The 23,979-nt window shown below is 47.7% G+C and overlaps 4 protein-coding genes across 4 annotated transcripts; 3 read left to right on the top strand and 1 right to left on the bottom strand.

The window, feature by feature from the left end:
* Positions 1-3,433, top strand: LOC101758525 (cell division control protein 2 homolog). Its single transcript, XM_004985902.2, has 8 exons — positions 1-94; positions 168-352; positions 635-755; positions 2,165-2,338; positions 2,503-2,666; positions 2,756-2,843; positions 2,961-3,014; positions 3,105-3,433. Exons 1-8 carry the CDS (start codon positions 86-88, stop codon positions 3,192-3,194), a joined length of 885 nt encoding a protein of 294 aa, XP_004985959.1. The 5' UTR covers positions 1-85; the 3' UTR covers positions 3,195-3,433.
* A 7,112-nt stretch (positions 3,434-10,545) lies between these two features.
* LOC101758113 (post-GPI attachment to proteins factor 3) lies at positions 10,546-14,190 on the bottom strand. The gene is made up of 5 exons (XM_004985901.4): positions 13,757-14,190; positions 12,721-12,982; positions 11,895-12,094; positions 11,622-11,809; positions 10,546-11,083 (listed from the first exon to the last, which is right to left on the bottom strand). The coding sequence occupies exons 1-5, from the start codon at positions 13,864-13,866 to the stop codon at positions 10,797-10,799; spliced, it is 1,047 nt and encodes a 348-aa protein (XP_004985958.1). The 5' UTR covers positions 13,867-14,190; the 3' UTR covers positions 10,546-10,796.
* Positions 14,191-17,390: 3,200 nt separating this feature from the next.
* LOC101757701 lies at positions 17,391-18,193 on the top strand. Its single transcript, XM_004985900.2, has one exon. It carries the CDS (start codon positions 17,505-17,507, stop codon positions 17,841-17,843), a length of 339 nt encoding a protein of 112 aa, XP_004985957.1. The 5' UTR covers positions 17,391-17,504; the 3' UTR covers positions 17,844-18,193.
* Positions 18,194-20,814: 2,621 nt separating this feature from the next.
* Positions 20,815-22,995, top strand: LOC101773121 (protein HOTHEAD). The gene is made up of 4 exons (XM_022823507.1): positions 20,815-21,582; positions 21,670-22,088; positions 22,161-22,738; positions 22,839-22,995. Exons 1-4 carry the CDS (start codon positions 20,922-20,924, stop codon positions 22,900-22,902), a joined length of 1,722 nt encoding a protein of 573 aa, XP_022679242.1. The 5' UTR covers positions 20,815-20,921; the 3' UTR covers positions 22,903-22,995.
* Positions 22,996-23,979: the final 984 nt, after the last annotated feature.

The raw sequence follows: 23,979 nt of genomic DNA, 5'->3' as shown, positions 1-23,979 counted from the left end.
CCCCCATCCCTTCCCCCCTCTTCCTTCCTCACCTGTCTGTTCCGCAACCGCCGCCGCCGCATTGGGCGCCTAGGAGGGGGGCGCAATGGAGCAGGTAAGCGAGCGATCTGGTTCGATTCGGATTCGGGGGTTTTGATTCGGTTTTCCTGAGCGTGTTCGTGCTGCAGTACGAGAAGAAGGAGAAGATTGGGGAGGGCACGTATGGGGTGGTGTACAAGGCGCTGGACAAGGCCACCAACGAGACGATCGCGCTCAAGAAGATCCGCCTCGAGCAGGAGGATGAGGGCGTCCCCTCCACCGCCATCCGCGAGATCTCTCTACTCAAGGAGATGAACCACGGCAACATCGTCAGGTCTGCTACTTGGTCCTCCATTCCTCTTTGCATTGCTCGTATCAATTGTTACTTGTGCGGATTTAGGATTGATCGACCGAGCTTTCCGTGATCGATCGATTGGTTGGTCGAGTGGACAGTTGCTCGAGGTAGCTTTGCTTCTATGCAACAGTGGGTAGGTGTCATTTAGGACTTGTTCATCGATGAGAACTATGGTGTTATCCAATGAAGTAATGTCGCCGCATTGATGATGAGATGATTCACAATGTTAGTATGCTGAGAAGCTTTACTCACTGCGTGCAGGTTACATGATGTTGTCCACAGCGAGAAGCGCATATATCTTGTCTTTGAATACCTGGATCTGGACCTCAAGAAGTTCATGGATTCTTGTCCGGAGTTTGCGAAAAATCCCACTTTGATCAAGGTGAGGGATAATATGATAGTTTGTGACTGCGAGTTGCTTCTATCGATAAAGTGGATAATATGATAGTTTGTGACTGTGAGTTGCTTCTATCGATCTTGGCCTATAGATGAACTTGGACGTCGATTTATTGATTACTGATTTAGTAATATATAACACAGATCGCTATGCTAGTCCTGGAATTGAGTCTGCAATGTCCATGTGGTACTGAAAACTAATCTAACTAAAGCATGGCTCATGGTTGTAGACTAGACTTTCATCTAGTGCCTTCCTATTTCATGTAAAAGAATCTCAGTTCCCATCCGATGCACGGAATGTTGTGAGCTCCATATAGAGTGTATCGTCTGTTGTCTTGTTCCGTCAAACTCGAACATCACTGTGCTATATGGTAGGAGGAAAGTACTTGTTTTGGCTTTTGTTGCTCACTAGGATTGTTGTAATGTAAACCAGAATGCACAATTGGGGAAGAAGGATCCACGTGTACATAGCTTCAAACACCTCTTTGGTTTCCGACTCATGGCACTGGAAACAGTAGTGTGTTTTTTTTGGGGGAAAACAAACGCATGACATTTTTGTATTTTAAACTTTGGATATGCCATTGGCTAACATTGTTGTGGTGAGATCGGACTGTTCATGTAGCCTCAAATGCCTCTTTTAGTAACATGGTAGGACCTGTTAATGAGTGTATTTATGTTGGGGCTTTGCAGAGCACATGGTTTTATACTTTTATCTCCTCAAATAAACAGAAACACTACCTTTCTTACTTTAAATCAACTTTTTCTCCACAGTAACTCCTGTAAACGCCACATGTTTCCACTGCTAGTGCTGATTCTTTGCTGTAAAATGACTGGCAATGTAGCCTGATCATCCCAGTACTGTGTGATCCTTTACGGGCACCACTGCTGCAATGCCTGCTGTTTTTGTGTAGTACTAACTCAGTATTTGTACTGCATTTCCTTGGACTAATCCACTAACCTGTTTAGGGATTTGCTGGTCCCATTAGGGCATCAAGCTTTTCGTAGAGTACTCAAATATGGTAACAGATGCTCGCTTGGATTGTGTTATATAGGGCGTGTTTGGTTCCCAGCCATGGGTCGCCACACCACAAAGCTGCGGCCCCACGCTTGCGGCGAGAAAATCAACTCGAACCCACAAGGAAAGCAGTGGCACGCAGCAGGATTTTAAGCAACCAAATAGCAGCCTTGCTTTTTGCGGCAGTCCCAAAGCTGTGGTTTGGCGACCCATGGCAGGGAACCAAGCAAGCCCATAGTGACTAAGAATAATGCGACTAGAAGCTTTGCCTCCTATTTTGCTTTTCTATTAATTTCCCTTTTCTCATTTATATGCATTACCAGAAAATGGATCGGCTTGTGGCTTAATTCAGAAACTTGACTATTGTTTTCTTTCTCCAGTCATACCTCTACCAGATACTCCGTGGTGTTGCTTACTGCCATTCTCATAGAGTTCTTCATCGAGATTTGAAGCCTCAGAATTTATTGATAGATCGGCGTACTAATGCTGTGAAGCTTGCAGATTTTGGTTTAGCCAGAGCATTTGGAATTCCTGTCCGTACATTTACTCATGAGGTACACTTCTTGTACTGCTAATTTCAGAAAGAGAATTTGAAGTCTCTTGATAGGAAAAAACTACTCTTGTGGGGGGTACAAAAGTTTGGGATCCCTGCTATTTTACACCCATATAATTGCTGTTGCGTTAACTCACAACAGATGCCTATGGAAGTATTTTTCAGGTGGTGACATTATGGTACAGAGCCCCAGAAATTCTTCTTGGAGCAAGACAGTATTCCACTCCAGTTGATGTATGGTCTGTGGGTTGTATCTTTGCGGAAATGGTAAACCAAAAGCCACTATTCCCTGGTGATTCTGAGATCGATGAGCTGTTTAAGATATTCAGGTTCCTTGACTTTGATGGCACTAAATTACTGCATTTCCTTTTCCATATCTTATACTGTCTGATTTGGTTTGAACCCAACACTGTTGCAGGGTACTAGGTACACCAAATGAACAAAGTTGGCCAGGAGTTAGCTGTTTGCCTGACTTCAAGACTGCTTTCCCCAGGTGGCCGGCCCAGGTATGAGCATAAGCATTTCGTCAGGCATGCGCTGCAAGCGGGTTTCACTATTTTACAATATGTGTTTGTTATATATATCCCATGCCACTGAGATCCCTGTTTGCATCTTCATTTCAGGACCTGGCAGCAATCGTCCCAAATCTTGAACCTGCTGGTTTGGACCTTCTTTCTGTAAGTCGAATGTGATTTCTGTTGATGATAATAACTGTGGCATCAAATAATTTCACTGCATTCAATTCACCTATTTCTGTTCGCTGACAGAAAATGCTTCGGTACGAGCCAAGCAAAAGAATCACAGCTAGGCAGGCTCTTGAGCATGAGTACTTCAAGGACCTTGAGATGGTACAGTGACCTGCTAGTGTGGTGTGTTGGCATTTGTATGAGCTGAGTCCCTTGTTTCATTCCTTTTATGAACCCGTGTACTCTCTCTCTCTCTCTCTCTCTCTCTCTCTCTCTCTCTGCATTTTTGTCATTCAGCTGGATATTTCGAATCTGGTGTGCTTTGAGATGTATTCAGGAATATCAGGTAGATTACCTCCTTGGTCTCTATTCGTTGAAAGTAAATATTCTTCATATGTTTATCTTTTGTTTTCCCAAGCCTCCATGGTTTCTTTTTTTCGAACATTTATACTGTGATATTTTTATAAGCGTGTGATTTATCTGTAGTTTCCTTTTTTATTGAAACGGTAATCAACATTGTTCAGGACCTCAGAGGAATGGCAAACGGTAGAGGAAAAAACAATTGTTACAATAGCAAGTCCCTAATGCATCATAACAATCTTCTGAGAATATAATAAGCGATGGACAGCTGGAGCCTACCAAGTCTTCAGTTGCTTTATCTATAACTGGAGGGTGGTTGGTTCTCCCGACCATTATGGTTATTTTGCAAAAAAGTTCTTCAATTTTTTTATAATCAACCTACAGTTCTGGAGTTAAACAGTCATATTTCTTGACGATTTGCAAAAAAGATATCTCGCATTTTTCATAATCAATCCACCATCCATATTTCTTGACGATTTGCAAAAAAGATATCTCGCATTTTTCATAATCAATCCACCATCCTGATAGGAGCATGTTCGTAATCAACCCACCATCTTGATAGGAGCATGAACTTCTTGTTGCGGCCTAGTCAAACGGCCCAGTAGTTCCGATCCATCTCCTTTGTTTTCCGAGCTCCCCATAGTGCCGCACTAGTGGCGCATCACGGAGCTCCGATCTCGCCGTGCACGGGTGCTGTCGCCCACTGCTGCACCCGTGCGCGCCCGCCACCCTGATCTAGCACCGGCCTTCTCGGAAGCGGTCCGCTGCGATCTCACATATAATCCACGAAGCAGCAAAGCATAAGCTGTTGTCGTTGCATTCTACCTAGCACAGACGCAAAGTGCGGCATTTCCACCCAGTAGCCTGCTGCCGACGCTGACCGCAGGCCATCACCGGTGCCTGGCATCCGCCTGACATTACTGATGCAATGGTGCTGCCTGGAGTGTTCGTTGGTACTATGCGGCTTGGAGTATGCTCAAGCTGGTTCGGTAATTGCTAGATGAATTTGCATGCAGTGAAAGTTTTAAATTTAGAAGTGGTCCAGCAAATTCTAATCATGGGTGAGCATTTATTTAGCTTTGCAATTTCTTTTCTTTTTTTATAGGTTGAAAATTTTGTGGGCAATACGTTTGTAATAACATGCTAATGCATGAAAGCTAAAATTGGAGTTGCGTATAATGCATGAAAGCTAAAATTAGAGTTGCGTGCATACTGAATCTATATACCAGAAGTTTCGATGTATGTTTAAACCTGATGTTACGTACATTATAAATTAAATAATGGCAAAACAACCTAGACAACTTCAAGGCCTGCTCTACAATCTTACTAACTGAACCTCCTTAATTTAATCAGAATTGCTAATTTAAAATTTAACTTAATGATTATACAGCTGGAGAACGAGCCGAGGATCTGCATGGGACCAAATACAAATTTCATGGAGCACTCTAGTACTAAAATTGCTTGATTGGATCAACATACATTATGATAATAAATTAATTGCGATTTCAATTATGCACACCGAATTTACATTTTTTTAGTGCGAAGATTTTAGGAAAATATGGCAGGGATTAAAAAAGGTGACGGATCACAGCATCTAGTTACATCCGAAACCTCCGTATTCTTGTGATAGCACCTAGTATGAAATCCATGAACTTTTCTCCTTGTGATAGCCTATCTACTTCTTTAATTTTCCTTGTGTAGAATTTCGGGAAGGCGAAGAAGAAAAGTGATATAGCACTATGAAACATGAATTGGGAATAAGCAGATAATTATTTTAGAGAGAGTAAAGACCCGTAGCAATGCACAGGCACTTCTTCTAGTCTCTACCCAATATGAAAGCAAGTAAGGCTTCTGCCTCCTTTTTCTTGTCCATCCTGATAAGTGGGTCCCACTTGTTAGAGGGCTCCGTCTCTCTCCCTCCCGCCGCTTGCGCACCTCCCTCCCGTCCCTTCTTCGGTCCCTCTCTCCCTTCCGACGCCCGCCCGTCCCTTCCTCCATCTCTCACTAGCGGCTTTCCCAGCCCCTCCCTCCCTCCTTGTCCACACGTTTTTCTGATCTAGCGTGTCAGTGGCAACTATGGTGGCGCGCCCGGCGGCCGTGGATCTCTCCGCGCCCTGCGGCGTTGGTTCTCTCCACCTCTTCTCATTCTCGGATTCGGAATTGGAAGCCGATGGAGCTGTCCATTGCATCGGTATCAAAGTCTTGCCGACTTGGAATCGAGCTCGCTCTCTTGTTCCTGTAAATAGCAAGCTCTTATCCATGTAAATAGTAGCAGAAACGTATCGTTTGTAACAAGACGTCCCGCTGTCGGGACGCTCATCACTGTAGACGAACAGCTCGTGCGCCCTAGCGTGTTCAGCTTCTTACCTCTACTTCCACAAAAGGTACGTAAGCATTTACTCAATACGAGGCTATTTGGTCTCTAAATTCTGGCAAGCTATTTGGCCTCTCTGAATTTTGGCATAAATCGTCAACTGCTACATGATTTTTTTCTCTAACCTTTTTTGTTTGATTATTCTATAAGTCCCTGACATGTGTTGCCTCAAACTGTTAATTCATAGCTGTTGCTTGAAACTGCTAATTTGTTTGTTTAAAACAAGTTTATGCCGCACATCGCATAATAGATGTCCTCTCTGAATTTTGGCATAAATCGTCAACTGCTACATAATAGATGAGGTTACTAGAAACATCCCATATTGTTACTTAATAGAGAAATTTCAGTTTTGTTGTTTTTGCAGAAAATGGATTCTCATAACATTGAATCAAGCAATGTTGACAATTTAGATGCTCGACCCTTAAAGAAAGCAAAATGTGAACAGTTGAATGATTGCGATCTATCACCATCGCCTCCATCACCAACCTCCCTGGCATTATCATGTCATAACATTGAATTAAGCAATGTTGATGATTTAGAGGCTCTCCGATCAACATTTTTTTCTTATGTAAATAAAGGTTTGTTATTTGAATCTTTGTAGGTCATCAGCGCGTATATATGTTGCATAAAGGATTAAGCCTATTTAGAAAGTAGCAATGATGTTAAATTTTACTTTGAGAATCCCTTTATTTCTGTAATGCTAAAAAGGGATGGCAAGCTTGGAGTAGTTGAAGATGATAACCATATTACAAAGATTGTGAGAAACTATCTAAAGTATGAAATGGTAACTTCTATCTCTATAATTGACATGTTCTAAGCTTGATAGATTTTAATATCTAACTGTTCATGTTTGGTACTAATTCAATTCTTCATTAGGTTCTAATTCCAATAAATATCAAAGAAATACATTGGTATTTGGCTATTATTAACACAGAGAAGTGTGAAATACAAGTACTTGACTCGTTGTGTTGGGACTTCAACCGAGGTGACCTCGCTGATACGGTCAATTTCTACAGCATTCATACTCCTTTGATATTATAAATTGATCCTTCACTTATATACATTTTTACTGATATTAATAATTTTACAGCTTCAAGGACTACAATATCATTTGAACATAATTGGAAGGCAACAAAACTTGATTAGCCATAACTGGAAAGACCTCTAGGTTATTACATGGACAATCACAAAACAACTACAAGACCCAATGCAGAAAAATGGGTATATTGCAAAAAAATATGCTAACATATATAAGATTATTTATTTTCTTGTTTGGAGTACTCAGTGTTTTATAACCATGCAGCTCATCTTGCGGTCTATTCATGCTCAAGTTTATGGAATACTGGACTGGAGATTCACTATATCATCCAATTACACAGGTTTTTGTTTCTTATCTTATGGAATAACATAAAGTCAATGCCATGAGTTCTAATAATGAGTTCTAATAATGATTGCTACCATACAGGAAGATATTAATCATTTTAGGTACAAGTTAGCCGGCATACTATTATGTTGGAAAACAAACACAGCACGAACGACTCCTCAAAATATCTCATTGTTGGGAAGTTCAGATGGCCAAAAGGAACCCAAGGCATCAGATTCATTATCAGAGGAAACAAAATACCAATCATTAATGTCTGTCCTTTCTAAGATCAGTGTACATGAGTTAGTTGGCGGCCTTTGTGACTACATCAAATCAATTAATTGTCCAGAGAACTTGGAGTAAGCAACTTCAAATTACTACTGTGTATTTTTTATTAGTAGCAGAATACAATCTACAACATAAGTATTCCATTTTCTTAATGTAGAAAAGTATGGGTGCGAAACTCCAAGCCATATTCAATTAGCATGACTCTCAGGAAACTGCAAGAAATATTGAAGGAAGATATGCCCATGGACCGTGATTGTTTCAATTTGGTTATTCGAAAATTCATGTTTGACGACATCCAAATAATGAAGAAAACCAAAGGAACAATATCAAAGCATTATCTAGACACGCGGTTTTGGGGATGTTCTTATAATCGTAATATAAATATATTCTTCTTTTCCTCAGGTTTCTAACCACTTATTGATTTCATAGATGATTACTGATTTTGGACGACACCCAAACTTCCATAAAAAGTTAGATGTGGAACAACTAGCAGAAACCGTTAGTAGCTGGCTTGGTGTTAATTATAGTATTTCAAGATGCAAATTGGTAAGACATCACTTCCCTATACCTATAAGCACAGTTCTTGCGATTATAGCTACTAGCCGTCTTGTAGATTTTAATGCTCTTGTTCTAACAACTAGCATTTTGCAGCTTCTTATACCAATAGTACAATTCAACAATACCTTCATTCTGGTCATACTAAACCAAGATACAAGAACCGTATATATTTTAGACCCTACTCCACTTGATCCTGTTTACAAATACAATCCAAATGCAAGATACGTGAAGAAACTTTTATGGATTTCTAAATTCTTGCCAAAAGCCATGGCAAAAGTATGCCCTGGATCTAGATGGAATGAGGATGTTTTTCTATGATGTCAAATAATCTTATCTGATGTTCCGATCGAAAACAGGTAAGAATTCTTATAACGTGTAACCAGAATCATTTTGTTTACCTCTCAAGCAAAAAGGAAATCAAATGCTTGTTTTGATGGACCTATGTAGTAACTCTTTGGTTTATTGTACGATTGGTTATTTTCTCTCCCGAAAACCTGCACATTTGTTTAAGCAACAGTAGTTCAATCTTCAGTGTTCAACGTATGATGAAAATATATGTATTAGAATAATCACTGATGTTCTTATCTTATCAGGGAACTATCTGGTTATCTTGTTTCTCTTTTCATGTGCATATGGAAAGATGAAGAACTACAGTTGCCAATTTTAAAGGTCAGTGTCATGAGAACTTGAAATATTACTGTTTATTATTTTTACACATATGATGCTAATTATTAATCGTTTGCATACATATATGCATGTACAGGATGGCTACGAACTAAGAAAGCAATTTATAGCACAACTATTAACTTACAAGGAGAATGAATGCGAAGACAATATGCCTGCCGGTGTTCGAGACTTCCTTAGGTGTATCAATGCTACTCAGAGTTAGAAATAGTTATGCAAGCACAGAGAATGTATGAGATCATGTTGAAACTGTTCTATTATTACCATTGGACCTTTTTGTTTGTAGGAATAGTTATTATAAAGTAATTCATGAATCTAGCTAGGTTCCTGTTCTCACTTTCTTTCTTTTTTCAGACCTGTGTGCACCGTACCACCAACAGCTGAATTTGGAAAAGAAATGATAATTGGGTCTTAATCATATCTAAATTTATTGCTTCCATGTACTGTGTACATGAATGATTGTTTGTTGTATTAATCAAGAAGAAATAGCCCTCTACATGGTTCTGCTGATCCATGGTTTACAACAATATATACTTCAGTGTAAATTGTTTCTTTGAGCCTCATTGTGAAACTCCAACGACTCGGAAACCATCCAAACTCCCAGATCTGATCAAGAACAGAGGAGAAAAAAAAGACGCGATGGACTCACTTGTAATTGCCAGTCTCCAAGTTGAGCAATGCGTACATGGTGGCCGTAGTGACCTCCTAGACTTTGCTGCCCTCGTCCAGTATAGCAATTAGCAACGATTGACCCGATGGCGCCGAGCATAGCGAGCATATCCCTCGCGCCGGAATCATCCGTTGCCTTCCCCGTGGACATGCAACCCTCGCCTCCGCCTGCTGTATCGTTTTCACTACGCCCTTCAGCTCTTCGAACGGCTTCACCTTCCGGCCGCTACGAACCTATGAGACAGCAGCCAGGAGCCCAGGACGGCCTCGGCTACAGCGACAAGCACGCCGTCCTACCGCGACAGGAGCCTCCTCCATCCCCGCCACATCCGACACCGACGCACGTGACGACCTCGAGCACTTTCCTCCGCAGCATAGCGAACGAGAAGATCGGCCAGAGCTTGAAGAAGCCGCCGTTGGCGTGCGCGTGCCTCGCCACCGTTGGCCACCGAAAGCGACCAGGCGACACCTGGCTGCGAATGAGACTGAGCCAGTGGGGCCATATAGTCAGCGAGTTATGTCTAATGTTCAGTGCAAACCATATAACAAATTACTTGATAGACCAAATAACGTATCAACAGCCGTACTGCAAGGAAATGAAATCACTGCAAAACCTCCATACTGTAAGAACGAACTGGTTGTATAGGAATAGTCGAAACAGTTTAGGATACACCAAAGAGCATACAATTCGGATTGCTCCTCTCCAGCAATCAGACAACATACATACCTGAACCCAATCCACCGCAACAATGGAATCTTACAGCATGACAGTGCACGGCGGTAACAGAAATTTCCAATCCGTGTAGATGATCCAAAACCAAAAGAGGAAGCCGGTAGCTCGATACGGAAGCTGAATGCAAGGGCGACAAATCTAGGAAACATACAGATTTAGGGAAAGAACTGTAAGAACGAGAAAAAATTGCATATGCGCGTGGCTGTGTGCAGCGGCGACTGCCTGGTATCTAGATAGAAGCAGAGTACGAAGGGAATGCCCTGCCTGAGCTGTGAATCAAGTGTTGCAAGTGCACCGGTCTATAGGCCCAAGGTAATGACATAAAGAAAAAAAAGAATAAATTCGATTTAAATAAGACTTCTACATTGGAATAATTATGAATAAAATTACGTAGAATATAAATAATAAAAAAAGTATATAGATTCAGGGTAATACTAAAAAAAGAATAAAATTGAAATTTTCTACAATTACGTTATTTAAAGTAAAGTCAAAATTAAAAAAAAATTATCCAATGCCCGTAGCAACGCACGGGCATATTTACTAAGTATAAATTAAAGAATAGAAGTGGCCAATTCAACCATATGGCCTTTTGAACTGAAGGTAAGAAGCCAAGAAACATCGTGGTAAAAAATAGATGATAATTCACATACTAAGTTACCTAAGATTACACGTGAAACGTTTATCTTTACAAAGGATGGGTGCAGACATAAAACTATCACACAGATGGCACATGGTATTTGCTCGTTATCGTGTCTTCTTCGTAATTGCTGATGTGCGCATTTCAGCATCTTCCTTCGCGAAGCTCCACCAAAGGTACGACAGGGGGATAGCCACAGCGAGGCAGATAGCACGACCATCTACATATCCCCATCGTGGAGGGATGTCATAAGCTTCCAGAAATACTGAAACCACACCTCCAATGGCAACAAATATGATCTTCAGACGTGAAGGATGCCGAGTCATGACGGCCCATAGTGCCCACAGGAGAAACTGAGCAATACTTATCACAGTACAGACCTTCATGTTCAGGCCTGCAAAATATACAGGCGTAAGCAATTGACGTGTCAAATTTCTAGTGCTGCATTTGTTTGCTTCTGAACATCCATATCCCATGAAAATGGTGAAGACTTTACAGTTATAAGGTAACGAGTTGAAATAAAGCACCATGCCACCCACCTAATGGGCTAACAAACAAATTCTCACCTGCTTTAAGCAGCTAGTCTACAGTCTAAACTCAATTTGATAAATTCTACTATCTTTCATTGATTTTCCCATATATATTCTAACTTCACCGATTTATATCTGTTGAAACAAATTCATAATCTTTTGAGAAAAATTTCAAACTTGAGGTAAAAATTTTTTGGTCAAGAAACTCCAGTAAACAACCATCCAGGTACTAAGATATTGATCCCTAGCCTGACTTTACCCATAACTAGCATATTGATGAAATTTTAGGTACCATAACCTAATCTAGAGTACTTAGTTATGGGGAAAAATTGCTATGTGCACAGATAAAATGCCTGTATTCAAAATATCATGAGTGCGGTAACACGTCATGCTCAGGATTACCTTTGTCAAGTTGGTAGAAGTTGAGGTATAAAATGTGGGTTGTCACAAAAGCCAGAATAGGAGCAGCAACCATAACTCTAGAAGCTTCATCTCTTAAATTTAAAGTCCGCAATATCGCCAAAATGAGAGAATACCCCAGAAAGGCAGCAGCGGATGAAAAATGTAGCTTCTCTGTCCAAACAGTATCACTGCAATAGATAGCAGATCTGGGTCAAACGAGTTACGGACAGACAATTTATCAGAAAAGATGCATCCATCGTGGATGGAACATACCAACTGTGATATATGGCACTCCAGAACCATGAATTCATGGCTAGGAGCCCATAAATGTGCCAAAGGCCAGTATATTCATAGTAGGTCTTATGAGTTTCGGGCCATAGCGGTAGCTTATAATAAAGCAGGAGGAAAAATGATAGCCACCCATTGAATTGCACGACAAGAGTGAGAGCAGAGAGAGCAGCAGATAAAGGTTCCTGGAAATGAAAGCACGGAGGTATATGAGAAAGTGAAAAGGAAACACGAAAATTCTAGAGTAAAATGCACCGGAGGTTCATCAACTTGTAAGGAGGTGTCACTTAGGTCCACGAACTCCGAAAGTGCATTTTTGGGTCCATAAACTTGTTAAGTCGTTCACCGCAGGTCCATACCCCTTCTAGCGCTGACTAGGCATCTTCTCTCTCATCCCTCTCATCTTCCTCTCTCTTCCTCTGGCATTTCATGTAACATGTCGACGGCGGTGGCAGCATGGAGCACTTCATCCGCTTCACCTCCGCCGATGAAGAGCTCCATGCCACTGCTGCCGACATGTTCGATGAAATGCTGGAGGGAGAGAGAGGAGGATGAGAGGGATGAGAGAGAAGATGCCCAGTCAGTGTGCCATGTCAGCACTAGATGCCCATGTGGAGGGGTATGGACCTAGGGTGAACGACTTAACAAGTTTATGGACCCAAAAATGCACTTTCAGAGTTCGTGGACCTAAGTGACACCTCTTTACAAGTTGATGGACCTCTGGTGCATTTTACTCAAAATTCTAGTAAGGTCCAATTTAGTTGTAGGAGTGAAGAAATGAGAACTTCAGTTCAAAGCAGCAATGAACTACCTGAAACACAGAAGCCCGCTTCAAAGGCCACTTGCCATGATACTTAACAGGCTGTAAACCAAGCTCTGTCCTTTCATTTTCCCTTTCCATCATGCAGTGGTATCTGCATTCACTTTTGCAGTTCCACTCTTTCCATTGCAAGTACAACGGTTCATGCGTGTACCATGATTTGTGAGCAGGTGTGCCATCGGTTGGCACCATACAGTGCTTAATCGAAGTCTCTTTCAGGGAGCCTGTCTTTTGGCATTCTTCGACGCAAGCTCTGGTAAAACAACGGAAAACATGAGTAATCAGAGGTTTTAACTATTACAGAGATGGTTTTAACAACGGTTTTGGCATTCTTCGTCAGAGCAAAGATGTTGAAACAAATCAGCAACTCATCACAGGGCTTTACTATTACTACTGTAATACAGAGATGGTGACCAGCTCTTTTTTGAGACCCATCATTGCTATTATCTGCTAAATTTTTAGCAGAACAGTATACTGAATCTGAAAGTCAGGATCAGAATTCAGGTAGCTATAAAGCTAGCTATGTTCCTCCCTCTGCAGGAGATTTGAGCAGATTCAGTCGACTATAACAAACATTTTTGCTAGCTCAACCTGAGAAAAGTGTGAATCATGTAAAGTAACCGGGACTTGCACCCATAATGCCATATGTCCAAACAGTTGAGGACAGCACGCAGCTAATAAGCTGAGCAGACTCAGAAGGCTTGCATAAATAAGCAGCATAATATGTTTTTTCAGGCTCTCGTTTGTCAGGAAACTGCAGCTGTATCAAGCAACCCAGAACTGAACTAATCTCGGATAATACAAACAAACAAAGCACGCGTTAAATCTCAAGCACTGCGGCACCTCGCATCCATTAGTCCAGCTGGGGTAGATTGATAGAAAAGGGAGAGAAGGAAAGGCGTCTACAGGCCCATACTCGTAGTGCCCCCACCACACGACGCAGCAGCAGAAACGACACCACCCGCGGGCGGGACCGAGAGAGCAAGGCAAATAACAGAGGGGAGGATCTCGGCGAGAGGGGGCGTACTTGTAGAGCGGATCGGCGTCGCCCTCGGAGGCGGCAGCGGCGACGGCCGCCGAAGCGAGGCCGAGAAGCAGCAGCAGCAGCAGCCACGGCCTCCGCCCCGGGAGCCCCATCCTCTCCCCCAGTCGCGTTGGCTGCCTAGTGGGCGAGGCGGAGATCCATCAGCGCGGGGGAAGCGAGGGAGGGAGGAGGGAGGAGACTTTTCTCTCTCCCCGGGACGCAGGGGAGAGGAGGGGAGGGGAGGGGGTGGTGTGCGTGCGCGTGTGTGATTGATTCCTGCGTAGCGTCCGTGTTGTTTGGGGGGAGCAGATCGACACCAGGCGGGGCGGGGGTGAGGAGACGATGATGATAACAACAGGCAAAGGCAGGGGAGGAGAAGGGGGCGTGGCCGCGTGGGCGTGGGACTCTCCCTTCCCCTGGGTCTGGGACTCTGGGTGTGCGTGCGCGCCGTGTTCTTTTGCCTGGCGTCCCTTGATTTTGATGTGTCGTTTGCTTGCTTGTGCTTTGCTTTCGGGTTTGTTTTGGGAGGGCGCCACGCTACCACCACCGCCAGAGGCCAAAGGCCTCCTCAGTCCTCCCCCACGAGACCGGTGAGGCGCGCATAAACTAATGCCGGATCTCCGTAAAATATTCACGCCAAAGCGCCCCTTGATCTGCTTAACGCGCAAGTGGAGCGCCATGCTCGTGAAGATGCCCTGTCCTCCATGTCTCTTTTGCATTGGTTGGCCACAGCATATGGGTACGAGCTCCTTTTCGTTCCTTCCTTTTGCGATTATTATTGTGCAGGATCGTTTGGAAGACTGGGATCTCGCAGCTCGCGAGTGCACGCTTCGATCTTCTTCGGGATCTTGCAACGAACAGAAGCTCTTCTACGGCGTCGTTGGTTGGGCGGCCGATGGCAACTATTCCTTCTGCCGAGGGTACTCGTCGAGCCGCGGTTTCGCTTCTTCGGCCGTTGCTCCGGCGACTTTTTGTCTGTCCATTTCGGGTCCCCGTTCATATTTTCTTACTCTGTCGTGCTCATCTTGGCCCCTGACAACTGCGCCTTGTTCTAGAATTGCCATTTTCTTGCTACTACGCACTCCTTTTCTTTCTCGTTCGGCAGTCTCTCCTGTGGGTTTCTAGAATTTAACCTTGTGCCTTGTCGATTGTTTCATGAAGAAACATGAATTGATTACAAGTAGGCCATCGGAAAGCTGAACGCAACCTTTTCACAAAGCCAGCTGATAAAAAAAAGAATACAAAGAAAAAGAGCCACCAGCTGATAAACAGCGAGAGGACCTGAAAACTCCGGGTTTCTTGGGGGAGCTTTGAAAGGTCTTCGGCCGCTGCAGGGGCCCACACGAGTGGCAGAGTTTTCTTTCCCTGTCGATGAAATGAAAACTCAGACAGAGAGAGAAGATTACAGGCGCCGCACCCGTCGTTGGGTGGGTGGGCCCGGATGCTCCGACGGGTCTTACTCGCAGGTGCAGCGCGTACAGGCGCCGGATGCGTAGCGTAGCGTTGGTATATCAAATCAAGATTTCTTAATCAACGAACCGACGGGCCGGATAGGCTGCAGGGCACCGGCAAGTCGTGCAGCGCCGTCCGATCGCACTCGTGGGCCCAGAGTCCCACCATTCCTGTTCCCGTTTTTCTAAACGGAAAGGGAAAAAGGGGGCGCGTTTACGGACAGGCACGTTAGGCGTTGACATAGCTTTAGCCGGGAGCCAATGATGATTAGATTAGATCGGACATCTTATGACAAGATAAACTAGGATAAAAAGGTTCCGGATGTCAACATCGATGGCCCGAGCAACTGTAAACAACATCATCCTGAAGAAATCAGTTGCTTTGAGCCTTTGAAAGAATGACAGCGACATAGATGCAGCTGATTGCAGCATTCTTCCTTCCTCTTCTGGAAACGGATTCATTCAGTGGATTCAGAAACGGTTAGCTCCTTTCTGGGTATACCAGGCTTTCGCCGGGCTAACATCTGAATTAGTCCATGGGCCGAGAAAGATCTGCAAATAACATATGGGCCTCATTGCTGGGCCATGGCATCTGTTACTTTCAGCCCATGCAATAATGCATGGATCGTCAACGTCAGGGTTAGTTGTCCAAAAGCAAGGCATCTAGTAAAGCCAGTCCAGCCAACACGAGGATCCATCCTGCATTCCTGCTGTGTGATCATCAGAGGAAGAAGGACTGAAGGATTGCACGAGCAGAGCAGCAACTGAAATAACATAAACTAGAGCATTATTGTGCGTCTGGCCAAACCCACCGGCCACCGTATCGCTGGCACACCACACCAGTCTAGCGTTTTCACTGGTCTGGACTCTCGCCCCCCTTTTGCTTCCTTCCACGGGAAAAGCAAAGCAAAGCCAAGATCGCATGCGTTAGTGCTCTGCGAAATCCCTGCTGCGACCCGTTCGTTGCTTGGCGTCTCGCTTTGGACACCATCATCGGCACGGGCACGGCAGCGCAGCAGCCCACCATCGTGTGAGCTCCGACACCGGATCCCACCACGCCGAAAAAGGCTATTATAGTAATTCTAGCTAGTGGGTAGCTCCAAAGCCGAAGCGTGCGGCATGAGATTCCAAGGATTCCACAAGCACTCGCGCCTCTCCGTTCCGTGCGTGACGCAGAGGGCCACGAATTTCCTCGCTCCCTTTCGCGCTCCGGTGGCAGCGAGCACACGTATTCTCGAACGAAGCAGCGGGTGGTTCGCGATGCGTGCGTGCGTGGTCCAGAGGCGACGAGGACGAGGGGAGGAGTCGGCGTCGACGGTTGTGGAGGTCGTTTTACGTCGTGGGTTCTTGCATTGCATTGGGACGGTGGGAGTGGGGTGGGGCACCTGTTGTGAGACTTGGCTCGACCGCGCTTTGCCTAGGCGCGCAGCCGACGACTGGGGGGGTTGATGGGCACCGAAAGGGGCTTCTCGTGGACACCGGGACGCCACTTGGTGCATCATTGGCTCCACTGCGGTGCGGTGCCCCTCGACCCTGCGCCCATTGTAGGCGCCCGGCCGCCCCTGCCGGCCACCGATTCAGCTCGTGCCAGGTTTCCCCGGCTGCTATTAGGACCACATGATATTTTGACGAGTTAAGAAGAACCTGTTCGGTGCAGATATCTTCTTTTTCCCTTGAGAAATGCAACCAAAACCTTGCCCATAACCTACTTATATCATTTCAATTCATTTCAATTCAACTAGATTGCTCAACACAATGCGGTTATCCCACCAGAATTTAAGCATTTTTATCTATATTCCAAACAAATAGAGCACATGACAATTCAAAAACCGCATTCGATAACACACCTTGGCGCTTCCTTAACTTTAATCAAGAACCAAAGGAACGAATTTGCAAAGATGTATGGAAATCCTATCCACAAAAGATGAGGAGGCAGTCCACCAGAAAAACGTGCATGATAATCTTGCTATTTTTGCACGGCATCAGCCTGCATGCCGATCCCCGCGACACTGACACCTCCCGAGACCAAGAGCGCTGAGCTTATCTTCCAACGGATACTTGCCCAAAGCTGCACCCCACTGAGTGGCGCCCTGGCCCACGAGGCCACTCTTCCTATCCCTCTGTGCTACCCGGCTACCCGCTCCTCCCTTCCCCGGCTCTCTATATAAAGCATCCACCCACCCCCAAGAAAAGAACAACTCTCCCAAGCAGCAACGCATCATAATAGCACCAAAACACACCGTAGCAATAACAAGCTAACAACAGAGGCAGGCGCGAGCGAAATCGCAGCATCCGTTCGTATGGCGAGGCAGCAGCTCAAGGGGTGGGTGTCGGCGGCGGCGGACACGGCGTCGTGGTGCTTCGCGCTGTCGCTGGTGGCGCTGCTACTGGTGTGCTCGCTCGGCGCCGGCGGGGCAGGGGCGGGGGAGACTAGGCATGGCGTTGCGGTGGTGCGGGGCGCGGCGCTGTCGGCGCGGCCGTGCGAGGAGATCTACGTGGTGGCGGAGGGAGAGACGCTGCACAGCATCAGCGACAAGTGCGGCGACCCCTACATCCTGGAGCAGAACCCGCACGTCCACGACCCCGACGACGTCTTCCCAGGGCTCGTCATCAAGATCACGCCCTCCAGGCCCAGGTAGACCACCCATCGATCGCCCCGTCGGCTGGGCATCTGTGACTGAGTGCAAGCACAACACACGAGTGTTCTGTTGGAGCAAATCAAGAAGGTCCATTGCTCTGTCTCTCTGCATAGCAGAGTGAGTTGTAGCAATGCAGAGGAGGTAGCTAGGAACAGGATGTAGCGGCTCTGAACTCTGTAGCGGCTCTGAACTCTGTAGCGTGGTTTGGTTGACTTGACTTCCTGTGTGTATGGGACATCACTTGTGAATAGAGAAGTTCATGAGATGAACATATCTTCTCTGCTGATGTTGCTGGCTCCGTTGTTAATTTGCGAGCAAAATCTTGCTTTGCTCTGCATTTTTTACCTCAACGGCTCAAACTGTGTGCAGGGAGATGATGGTTGCTAAAATAAACTCGGTCGGACGACGAGTGTAGGGAGCTGATGGTTGCTAAAATGGCCACGGTGCTCTGCTTGCGTTGCGCTGGTTGCGCCGTGGTTGACGAGTGGAGTGACACCGCCCCTCTCGCCACACCGCCCGCCCTGCCCGAGACAGCTCTGCCTGCGGGCTGCGGCGACACGTAGCGTCGGGCGACCGCTGGGCCGATGCCACGCGAGCCCAACGGCTGCGTCAGGAATTTAATACTACATGATAATATATATGGTCCTGAGCCGTTTTTGCTTGCTTCTAGCTCGAGAAATTCGGGGGATTCGGCTGACCAGCGTGATGGGGCAGCGATTTAAAAAAAAACACACGATGGAACAGTTAATAAAACAAAACGGGACCTTGTTAAAAAAATCGTCATCTGGCCATCTGGGTCGAGCAGGTACGAAAATGCTAGCAGCATACTTGGGCAAGCGGGCATGTGCGTCTGCCCTGGTAGTGGAAGATTCCGGTCGTTTGAACCAGACCGTTGGAGCCTTGATTGGCTCTGTCTGTCCGTTTGTTTGAGCTGACGTGAAAATCAATTGTGCGAGAATTTGAAAGAATATGCTATCTAGATAAACTTATTTGTATTTGATTAATCTGTTCTGAATGTAAAATGATACAGGAATTTGGAAGAATATGCTATCTAGATAAACTTATTTGTATTTGATTAATCTGTTCTGAATGTAAAATGATACTCCTGTGACTGATGATATTGACAATATTTTTGAAGTTTGTAAAACATAAATTTTGAGAAAATAATTAGTAATACATTCTTTTATTATCCTATCTTCTTCTTTTTTTCTCTTTTATTATCTCTATTTATTTTTCTTCATTTCTTTTTCCATTTCTTTCTCTTTTTTCTTACTGTTTGTTCCCCGGGTTATCCCCACCATGACTCTTCCCTTTCGTTTTTTTTTACTGGCGTGCCTTATCTTCTAGGTAGGCCTTGCGAGTTGCAATGAACGAGCGGCGGCCGTCGGCCTCGAACTCGCCCACCGAGATGCTCGCACGCAGCCGCCCGTGGCTCGTATCACCTGGCTGCGCCTCCATCCCACGCCGCCCGGCGCCCCGCGCAGCTCCCGCCCTGCACCAACGCGCATCCTCTTCGTCCGGCATCCGTAGGTCCAGGCTGCAAAACTTCACGCGACCGTCGGCCATCGGCGAGGATCAGGTGCGCCGTCGCCTTGAGAGTTGAGAGGAGGAGAGAGAAAGCCCGCGCGGTGCCTCCCTGCTGGCCATGCCGCGCCAATCCTGCCCGTCACGCCGCGCCTCCCTGCTGCTGCGCCGCCGCCTACGGTCGCTGTCCCCAAGCCTCCATCTTGGCCGGCGCCGGATGCGTGGTGGACGGAGGCACCGGAGCTCGGAGAGGGCGGCGGCGCCGATGAACCCAAGCGAGAGAGAGGAACGGGAGGGACGAGGGGTATCGGTGGAAAATCAGAAGCGATTTCTCGTACCGCGGGGGCAGAGGCGCGTTTCAGGCGCAGGCAAGTCGCGGTGCGGGAGGAGGGCTCGCGGGGCGCTACCGCGTGGTCACCGCGCCCCGTTCGGCGGGCCGCACCGAGAGCGGAACGGGGAAACAAACGGGGCCAATTATCGGTTCAGGAGACTGGACAAGTGGACATTGGACAGGTCGTGACGGCCCGTTAGCACCAGGCACCAACCCGTGGCCGGTCAGGGAGTCAGGGGGATACGAATGGAGTCGACATGAGCAGTACTGCCGCGCCTCGTTGTCAGGGTCCGTCGTCGACGAGAGGTTGCTGAGATTCTGAGAAGAGGAAGGCACCAGCAACCGCCGAGCGGCAGACAGATAAGTCCGGCCGGGTCTTACAGACATCGCCGATAAATGTACCCAAATAACAAAGAAGGCGACCTCATGGCACCGTTGTTTGCCACTGGTTTCTCACTAGTCAAGGCCCGTTGGCGCTCGGGCCATGGATGGTAGCAGATTCTGGGATTCTCTTAGTAGCCAAGGATCCAATCCAACCCAAGGTCCTCGTTGCTCCATTGCTTGTAGTAATTTGATCGTAACGATCGAGGATCCAAGCCGTCGTGAGAGAGGTTCTTTGGTTACTTTTCGAGCGTTGAAATAGGATCTGACCGTTGTTAAGCTAACAGGCTAGGATTCACTTTTCCAGTCCACTTTATTGCCACAAACTAATTAAGGACCAATTTACAAAGGTGTTCACTTGTTTAGTCCACTTTTATAGGCCCAAGGCCTTAGCCCAATTAATAAAGAAATAGTACGCTATTTTGGGCCAGGCACGCCATTGATGCACAGGCCCAGTAGTTTACCATACATGCAAAGGTTCTCATGACAACGCCGGGCCCCGTCTTTCTGATGACCGCATCACTCGGAGACCATCTTTGCAAGACATCCGATGTGCTTCCTGACAACCTAATTGGTATCTACTACTCATCTGATCGATTCACATCATCCAGCATATAAACAAAGTCATCACATTTCATCACCAACGCTGAAGATCACTCTGCGAGTGACCATGTCGGCTGGCCACATGAGCACAGCGGCCCTGCTGATCCTTGCCACCGTTCTTGGCTCCTTCTGCATCAACGCCACCGCCTCGCGGGAAGGTACGTACGTATGCAGGTGATGGAAAAATCCGTAAGCTTTTGCAGCCACTTTTTCTGTGACGATGACGATGCTTGGGAACAATGTTGGGTGCAGCGCAACGGTACAACTTCAGGTTCGTGCGGCACGCGCGGGACGCGCCGCTGGTGTCCTACTACAACTACATCATCGTGGGCGGCGGCACGGCGGGCTGCCCGCTGGCGGCCACGCTGTCGGAGCACTCGCGCGTGCTCCTCCTGGAGCGGGGCGGCCTCCCCTACGGCAACCGCAACGTGTCCAGCGAGTACCACTTCGCCGACGCGCTGGCCGACACCTCCCCGCTGTCACCGGCGCAGCGCTTCGTCTCCGAGGACGGCGTCGTCAACGCCCGCGCGCGCGTGCTCGGCGGCGGGAGCTGCCTCAACGCCGGCTTCTACACCCGCGCCAGCAGCGGCTACGTGGGCGCCGCCGGCTGGGACCACCGCCTCGTCAACGCGTCCTACCGCTGGGTGGAGCGCGCGCTCGTGTTCCGCCCGGGCGTGCCGCGGTGGCAGTGCGCGCTGCGGGAGGGACTCATCGAGGCTGGCATCACGCCCGACAACGGCTACACGCTCGAGCACGTCCCCGGGACCAAGATCGGCGGCACCATCTTCGACAGGAGGGGCCGCCGCCACACCGCCGCCGACTTCCTCCGGAAAGCCCACCCCAGGCGCCTCACCGTCTTCCTGCACGCCACCGTCTCACGGGTCCTCTTCAGGCGTGTTGGTATGCAATGCATAAGTCCATTATATTGGTGGGTGTTTCAGAACATAGATCATCACCGTCTCACATGGCCATTGCCGCGGTGTGCAGAGGGGGTGGCGAACCCTGTGGCGTACGGTGTGGTGTTCACGGACCCGGTGGGCGTGCAGCACCACGTGTACCTGCGGCGGGGAGGCGCCAAGAACGAGGTGATCCTGGCGGCGGGGACGCTGGGGAGCCCGCAGCTGCTGATGCTGAGCGGCGTCGGCCCGCGGCTGCACCTGGAGAAGCACGGCATCCGCACCGTCCATGACCAGCCGGGCGTCGGGCAGGGCGTGGCCGACAACCCCATGAACTCGGTGTTCGTGCCGTCCCCCATCCCCGTCGCGCACTCCCTCGTCCAGGTCGTCGGCGTCACCCGCTTCGGCAGCTTCATCGAGGGCGTCAGCGGCTCGCAGTTCGGCATCCCGCTCCACGGCCGCGGCGCCGCCCGCCGCGCCGCCCGAAACTTCGGCATGTTCTCGCCCATGGTACGTACTAGCCGTCGTTCAAAGTTCAAAGCAAAGCTTGGCGCGTGTTCACACTGTGTCGTCGGGAAACAGACTGGGCAGCTGGGCACGGTCCCGCCGAGGGAGCGGACGCCGGAGGCGATGCGGCGCGCGGCGGAGGTGATGCGGCGGCTGGACAGGCGCGCGTTCCGCGGCGGCTTCATCCTGGAGAAGATCCTTGGCCCGCTGTCGACGGGGCACATCGAGCTGCGGTCGACGGACGCGCACGCGAACCCGGCGGTGACCTTCAACTACTTCCGGGACCCGCGGGACGTGGAGCGGTGCGTGCGGGGCATCGAGGCCATCCAGCGGGTGGTGCGGTCGCGGGCCTTCTCCCGCTTCACCTACGCCAACCACACCGCCATGGAGGCCGTCTTCCGCCGCGCCGCCGGGACGGCATACTTCCCGGTGAACCTGCTGCCGCGGCACCCCAGGGACACGCGCCCGCTGCACCAGTACTGCAGGGAGACGGTGATGACCATCTGGCACTACCACGGCGGGTGCCACGTCGGGGGCGTCGTGGACAGGGACTACCGAGTCATCGGCGTCCGGGGGCTGCGCGTCATCGACAGCTCCACCTTCAAGTACTCGCCGGGCACCAACCCGCAGGCCACTGTCATGATGCTCGGCAGGTAGGTGGTATACAAAGTTCACACAAGTGTTTGGTTAAGGAAATTGCTTGCATTGGGCTGAAATTCGATTTTCTTTGACGGCCTCAATTCAATTGAACAGGTACATGGGGCTGAGAATTCTGAAGGAGCGGTGGATCAGGAAGGGAGCCGAGGACAAGCATTAGTTCACTTATCCAGATAGCATCAGTTCTTGCCGAGACTGTTTTGTATAATTTGTAGGTTATAGTGTTATATACGCATGTCATTTGTTGGGATAATGCATGGTATGCGAGAAAACAGCATTTGCATCGATCATTGGTGTTCCAGAAAATAGAAGTTTCAGAAAACAGATTCTAACCTGAATTCATTTTTATGGCAAATTTACATTGGACACGCCGTGGCCGCACCGATGGCCCATGGGCTTGCTGCACTCAAGGCCCTAAAGCATTTGATCATGCATTCAGTCGTCGTCGTTGCTCATTATTTTCGTTTTGACCTGAAACTTATTCTCGTCAAAACTGCTGAAGGCAACTTGCTCGGGTGGTACACGTGCACGGCAGAAAGGGCAGGACAAGTTTAGACAGAGCACACCAGCGAGACAGAGGGCGTGCTTGGCTTGGCTAAAATTTAGTTTGGTCCTATCAAATGTTTAGATGCTAATTAGGAGGATTAAATATAAATTAATTATAAAACTAATTGCAGAAATCCTGGACTAATTTGCGAGACGAATTTATTAAGCCTAATTAATCCATCATTAGCACATGGTTACTGTAGCACCGCATTGTCAAATCATGAATTAATTAGGTTTAATAGATTCGTCTCACAAATTAATTAATTTTATAATTAGCATATATCTAATACTTCTAATTAGTATTATCCATGACAGAAGCTTAAAGTTTAACCCCGGAAACAAACATCCCATGTACCGCTGACCTGACGCGACTTGCCGCGCCGCCATGCTCTGCGCGTGCGCCGGTTGTCCATCGCATCCCTTCGCCCCATCCAGCATCCACATCTGCCGAAGCCGAGCCGAGCCCCCGACGACGATCCATCGTCGCCCGGTGGCTGGCTGGCGGACATGCGGAAGTGACGCGAACCTTGCGCAAAATATCCATGGGATGCGAACTTGGACCCTGTCTCTTGTCTACTATACCTGCGTGCCTCTCCCCCCACCAACACCGCGCGACCCAAATTAAAATCCCCATTGAACCTGCAGCCCCAACGGCCAACTAATTCTCGTACTCGCTGTTCCCATCCGGCCG

Source organism: Setaria italica, chromosome IX (genome assembly GCF_000263155.2).
Source record: "Setaria italica strain Yugu1 chromosome IX, Setaria_italica_v2.0, whole genome shotgun sequence".
Taxonomy (NCBI): domain Eukaryota; kingdom Viridiplantae; phylum Streptophyta; class Magnoliopsida; order Poales; family Poaceae; genus Setaria; species Setaria italica.
This window is presented reverse-complemented; position numbering and strand designations above follow the sequence as displayed.

Coding starts and splice junctions, on each gene's coding strand:
- LOC101758525 (XM_004985902.2), top strand. Junction 2,339..2,502: donor TCCGTACATTTACTCATGAG/GTACACTTCTTG, acceptor AGTATTTTTCAG/GTGGTGACATTATGGTACAG. Junction 3,015..3,104: donor CTGGTTTGGACCTTCTTTCT/GTAAGTCGAATG, acceptor GTTCGCTGACAG/AAAATGCTTCGGTACGAGCC.
- LOC101758113 (XM_004985901.4), bottom strand. CDS start 13,866: ATGGGGCTCCCGGGGCGGAGGCCGTGGCTGCTGCTGCTGCTGCTTCTC. Junction 12,983..13,756: donor GACGCCGATCCGCTCTACAA/GTACGCCCCCTC, acceptor TTGTTTTACCAG/AGCTTGCGTCGAAGAATGCC. Junction 11,810..11,894: donor AGTGCCATATATCACAGTTG/GTATGTTCCATC, acceptor TATCTATTGCAG/TGATACTGTTTGGACAGAGA.
- LOC101757701 (XM_004985900.2), top strand. CDS start 17,505: ATGGCGAGGCAGCAGCTCAAGGGGTGGGTGTCGGCGGCGGCGGACACG.
- LOC101773121 (XM_022823507.1), top strand. CDS start 20,922: ATGTTGGGTGCAGCGCAACGGTACAACTTCAGGTTCGTGCGGCACGCG. Junction 21,583..21,669: donor GGTCCTCTTCAGGCGTGTTG/GTATGCAATGCA, acceptor CGCGGTGTGCAG/AGGGGGTGGCGAACCCTGTG. Junction 22,089..22,160: donor TCGGCATGTTCTCGCCCATG/GTACGTACTAGC, acceptor GTCGGGAAACAG/ACTGGGCAGCTGGGCACGGT.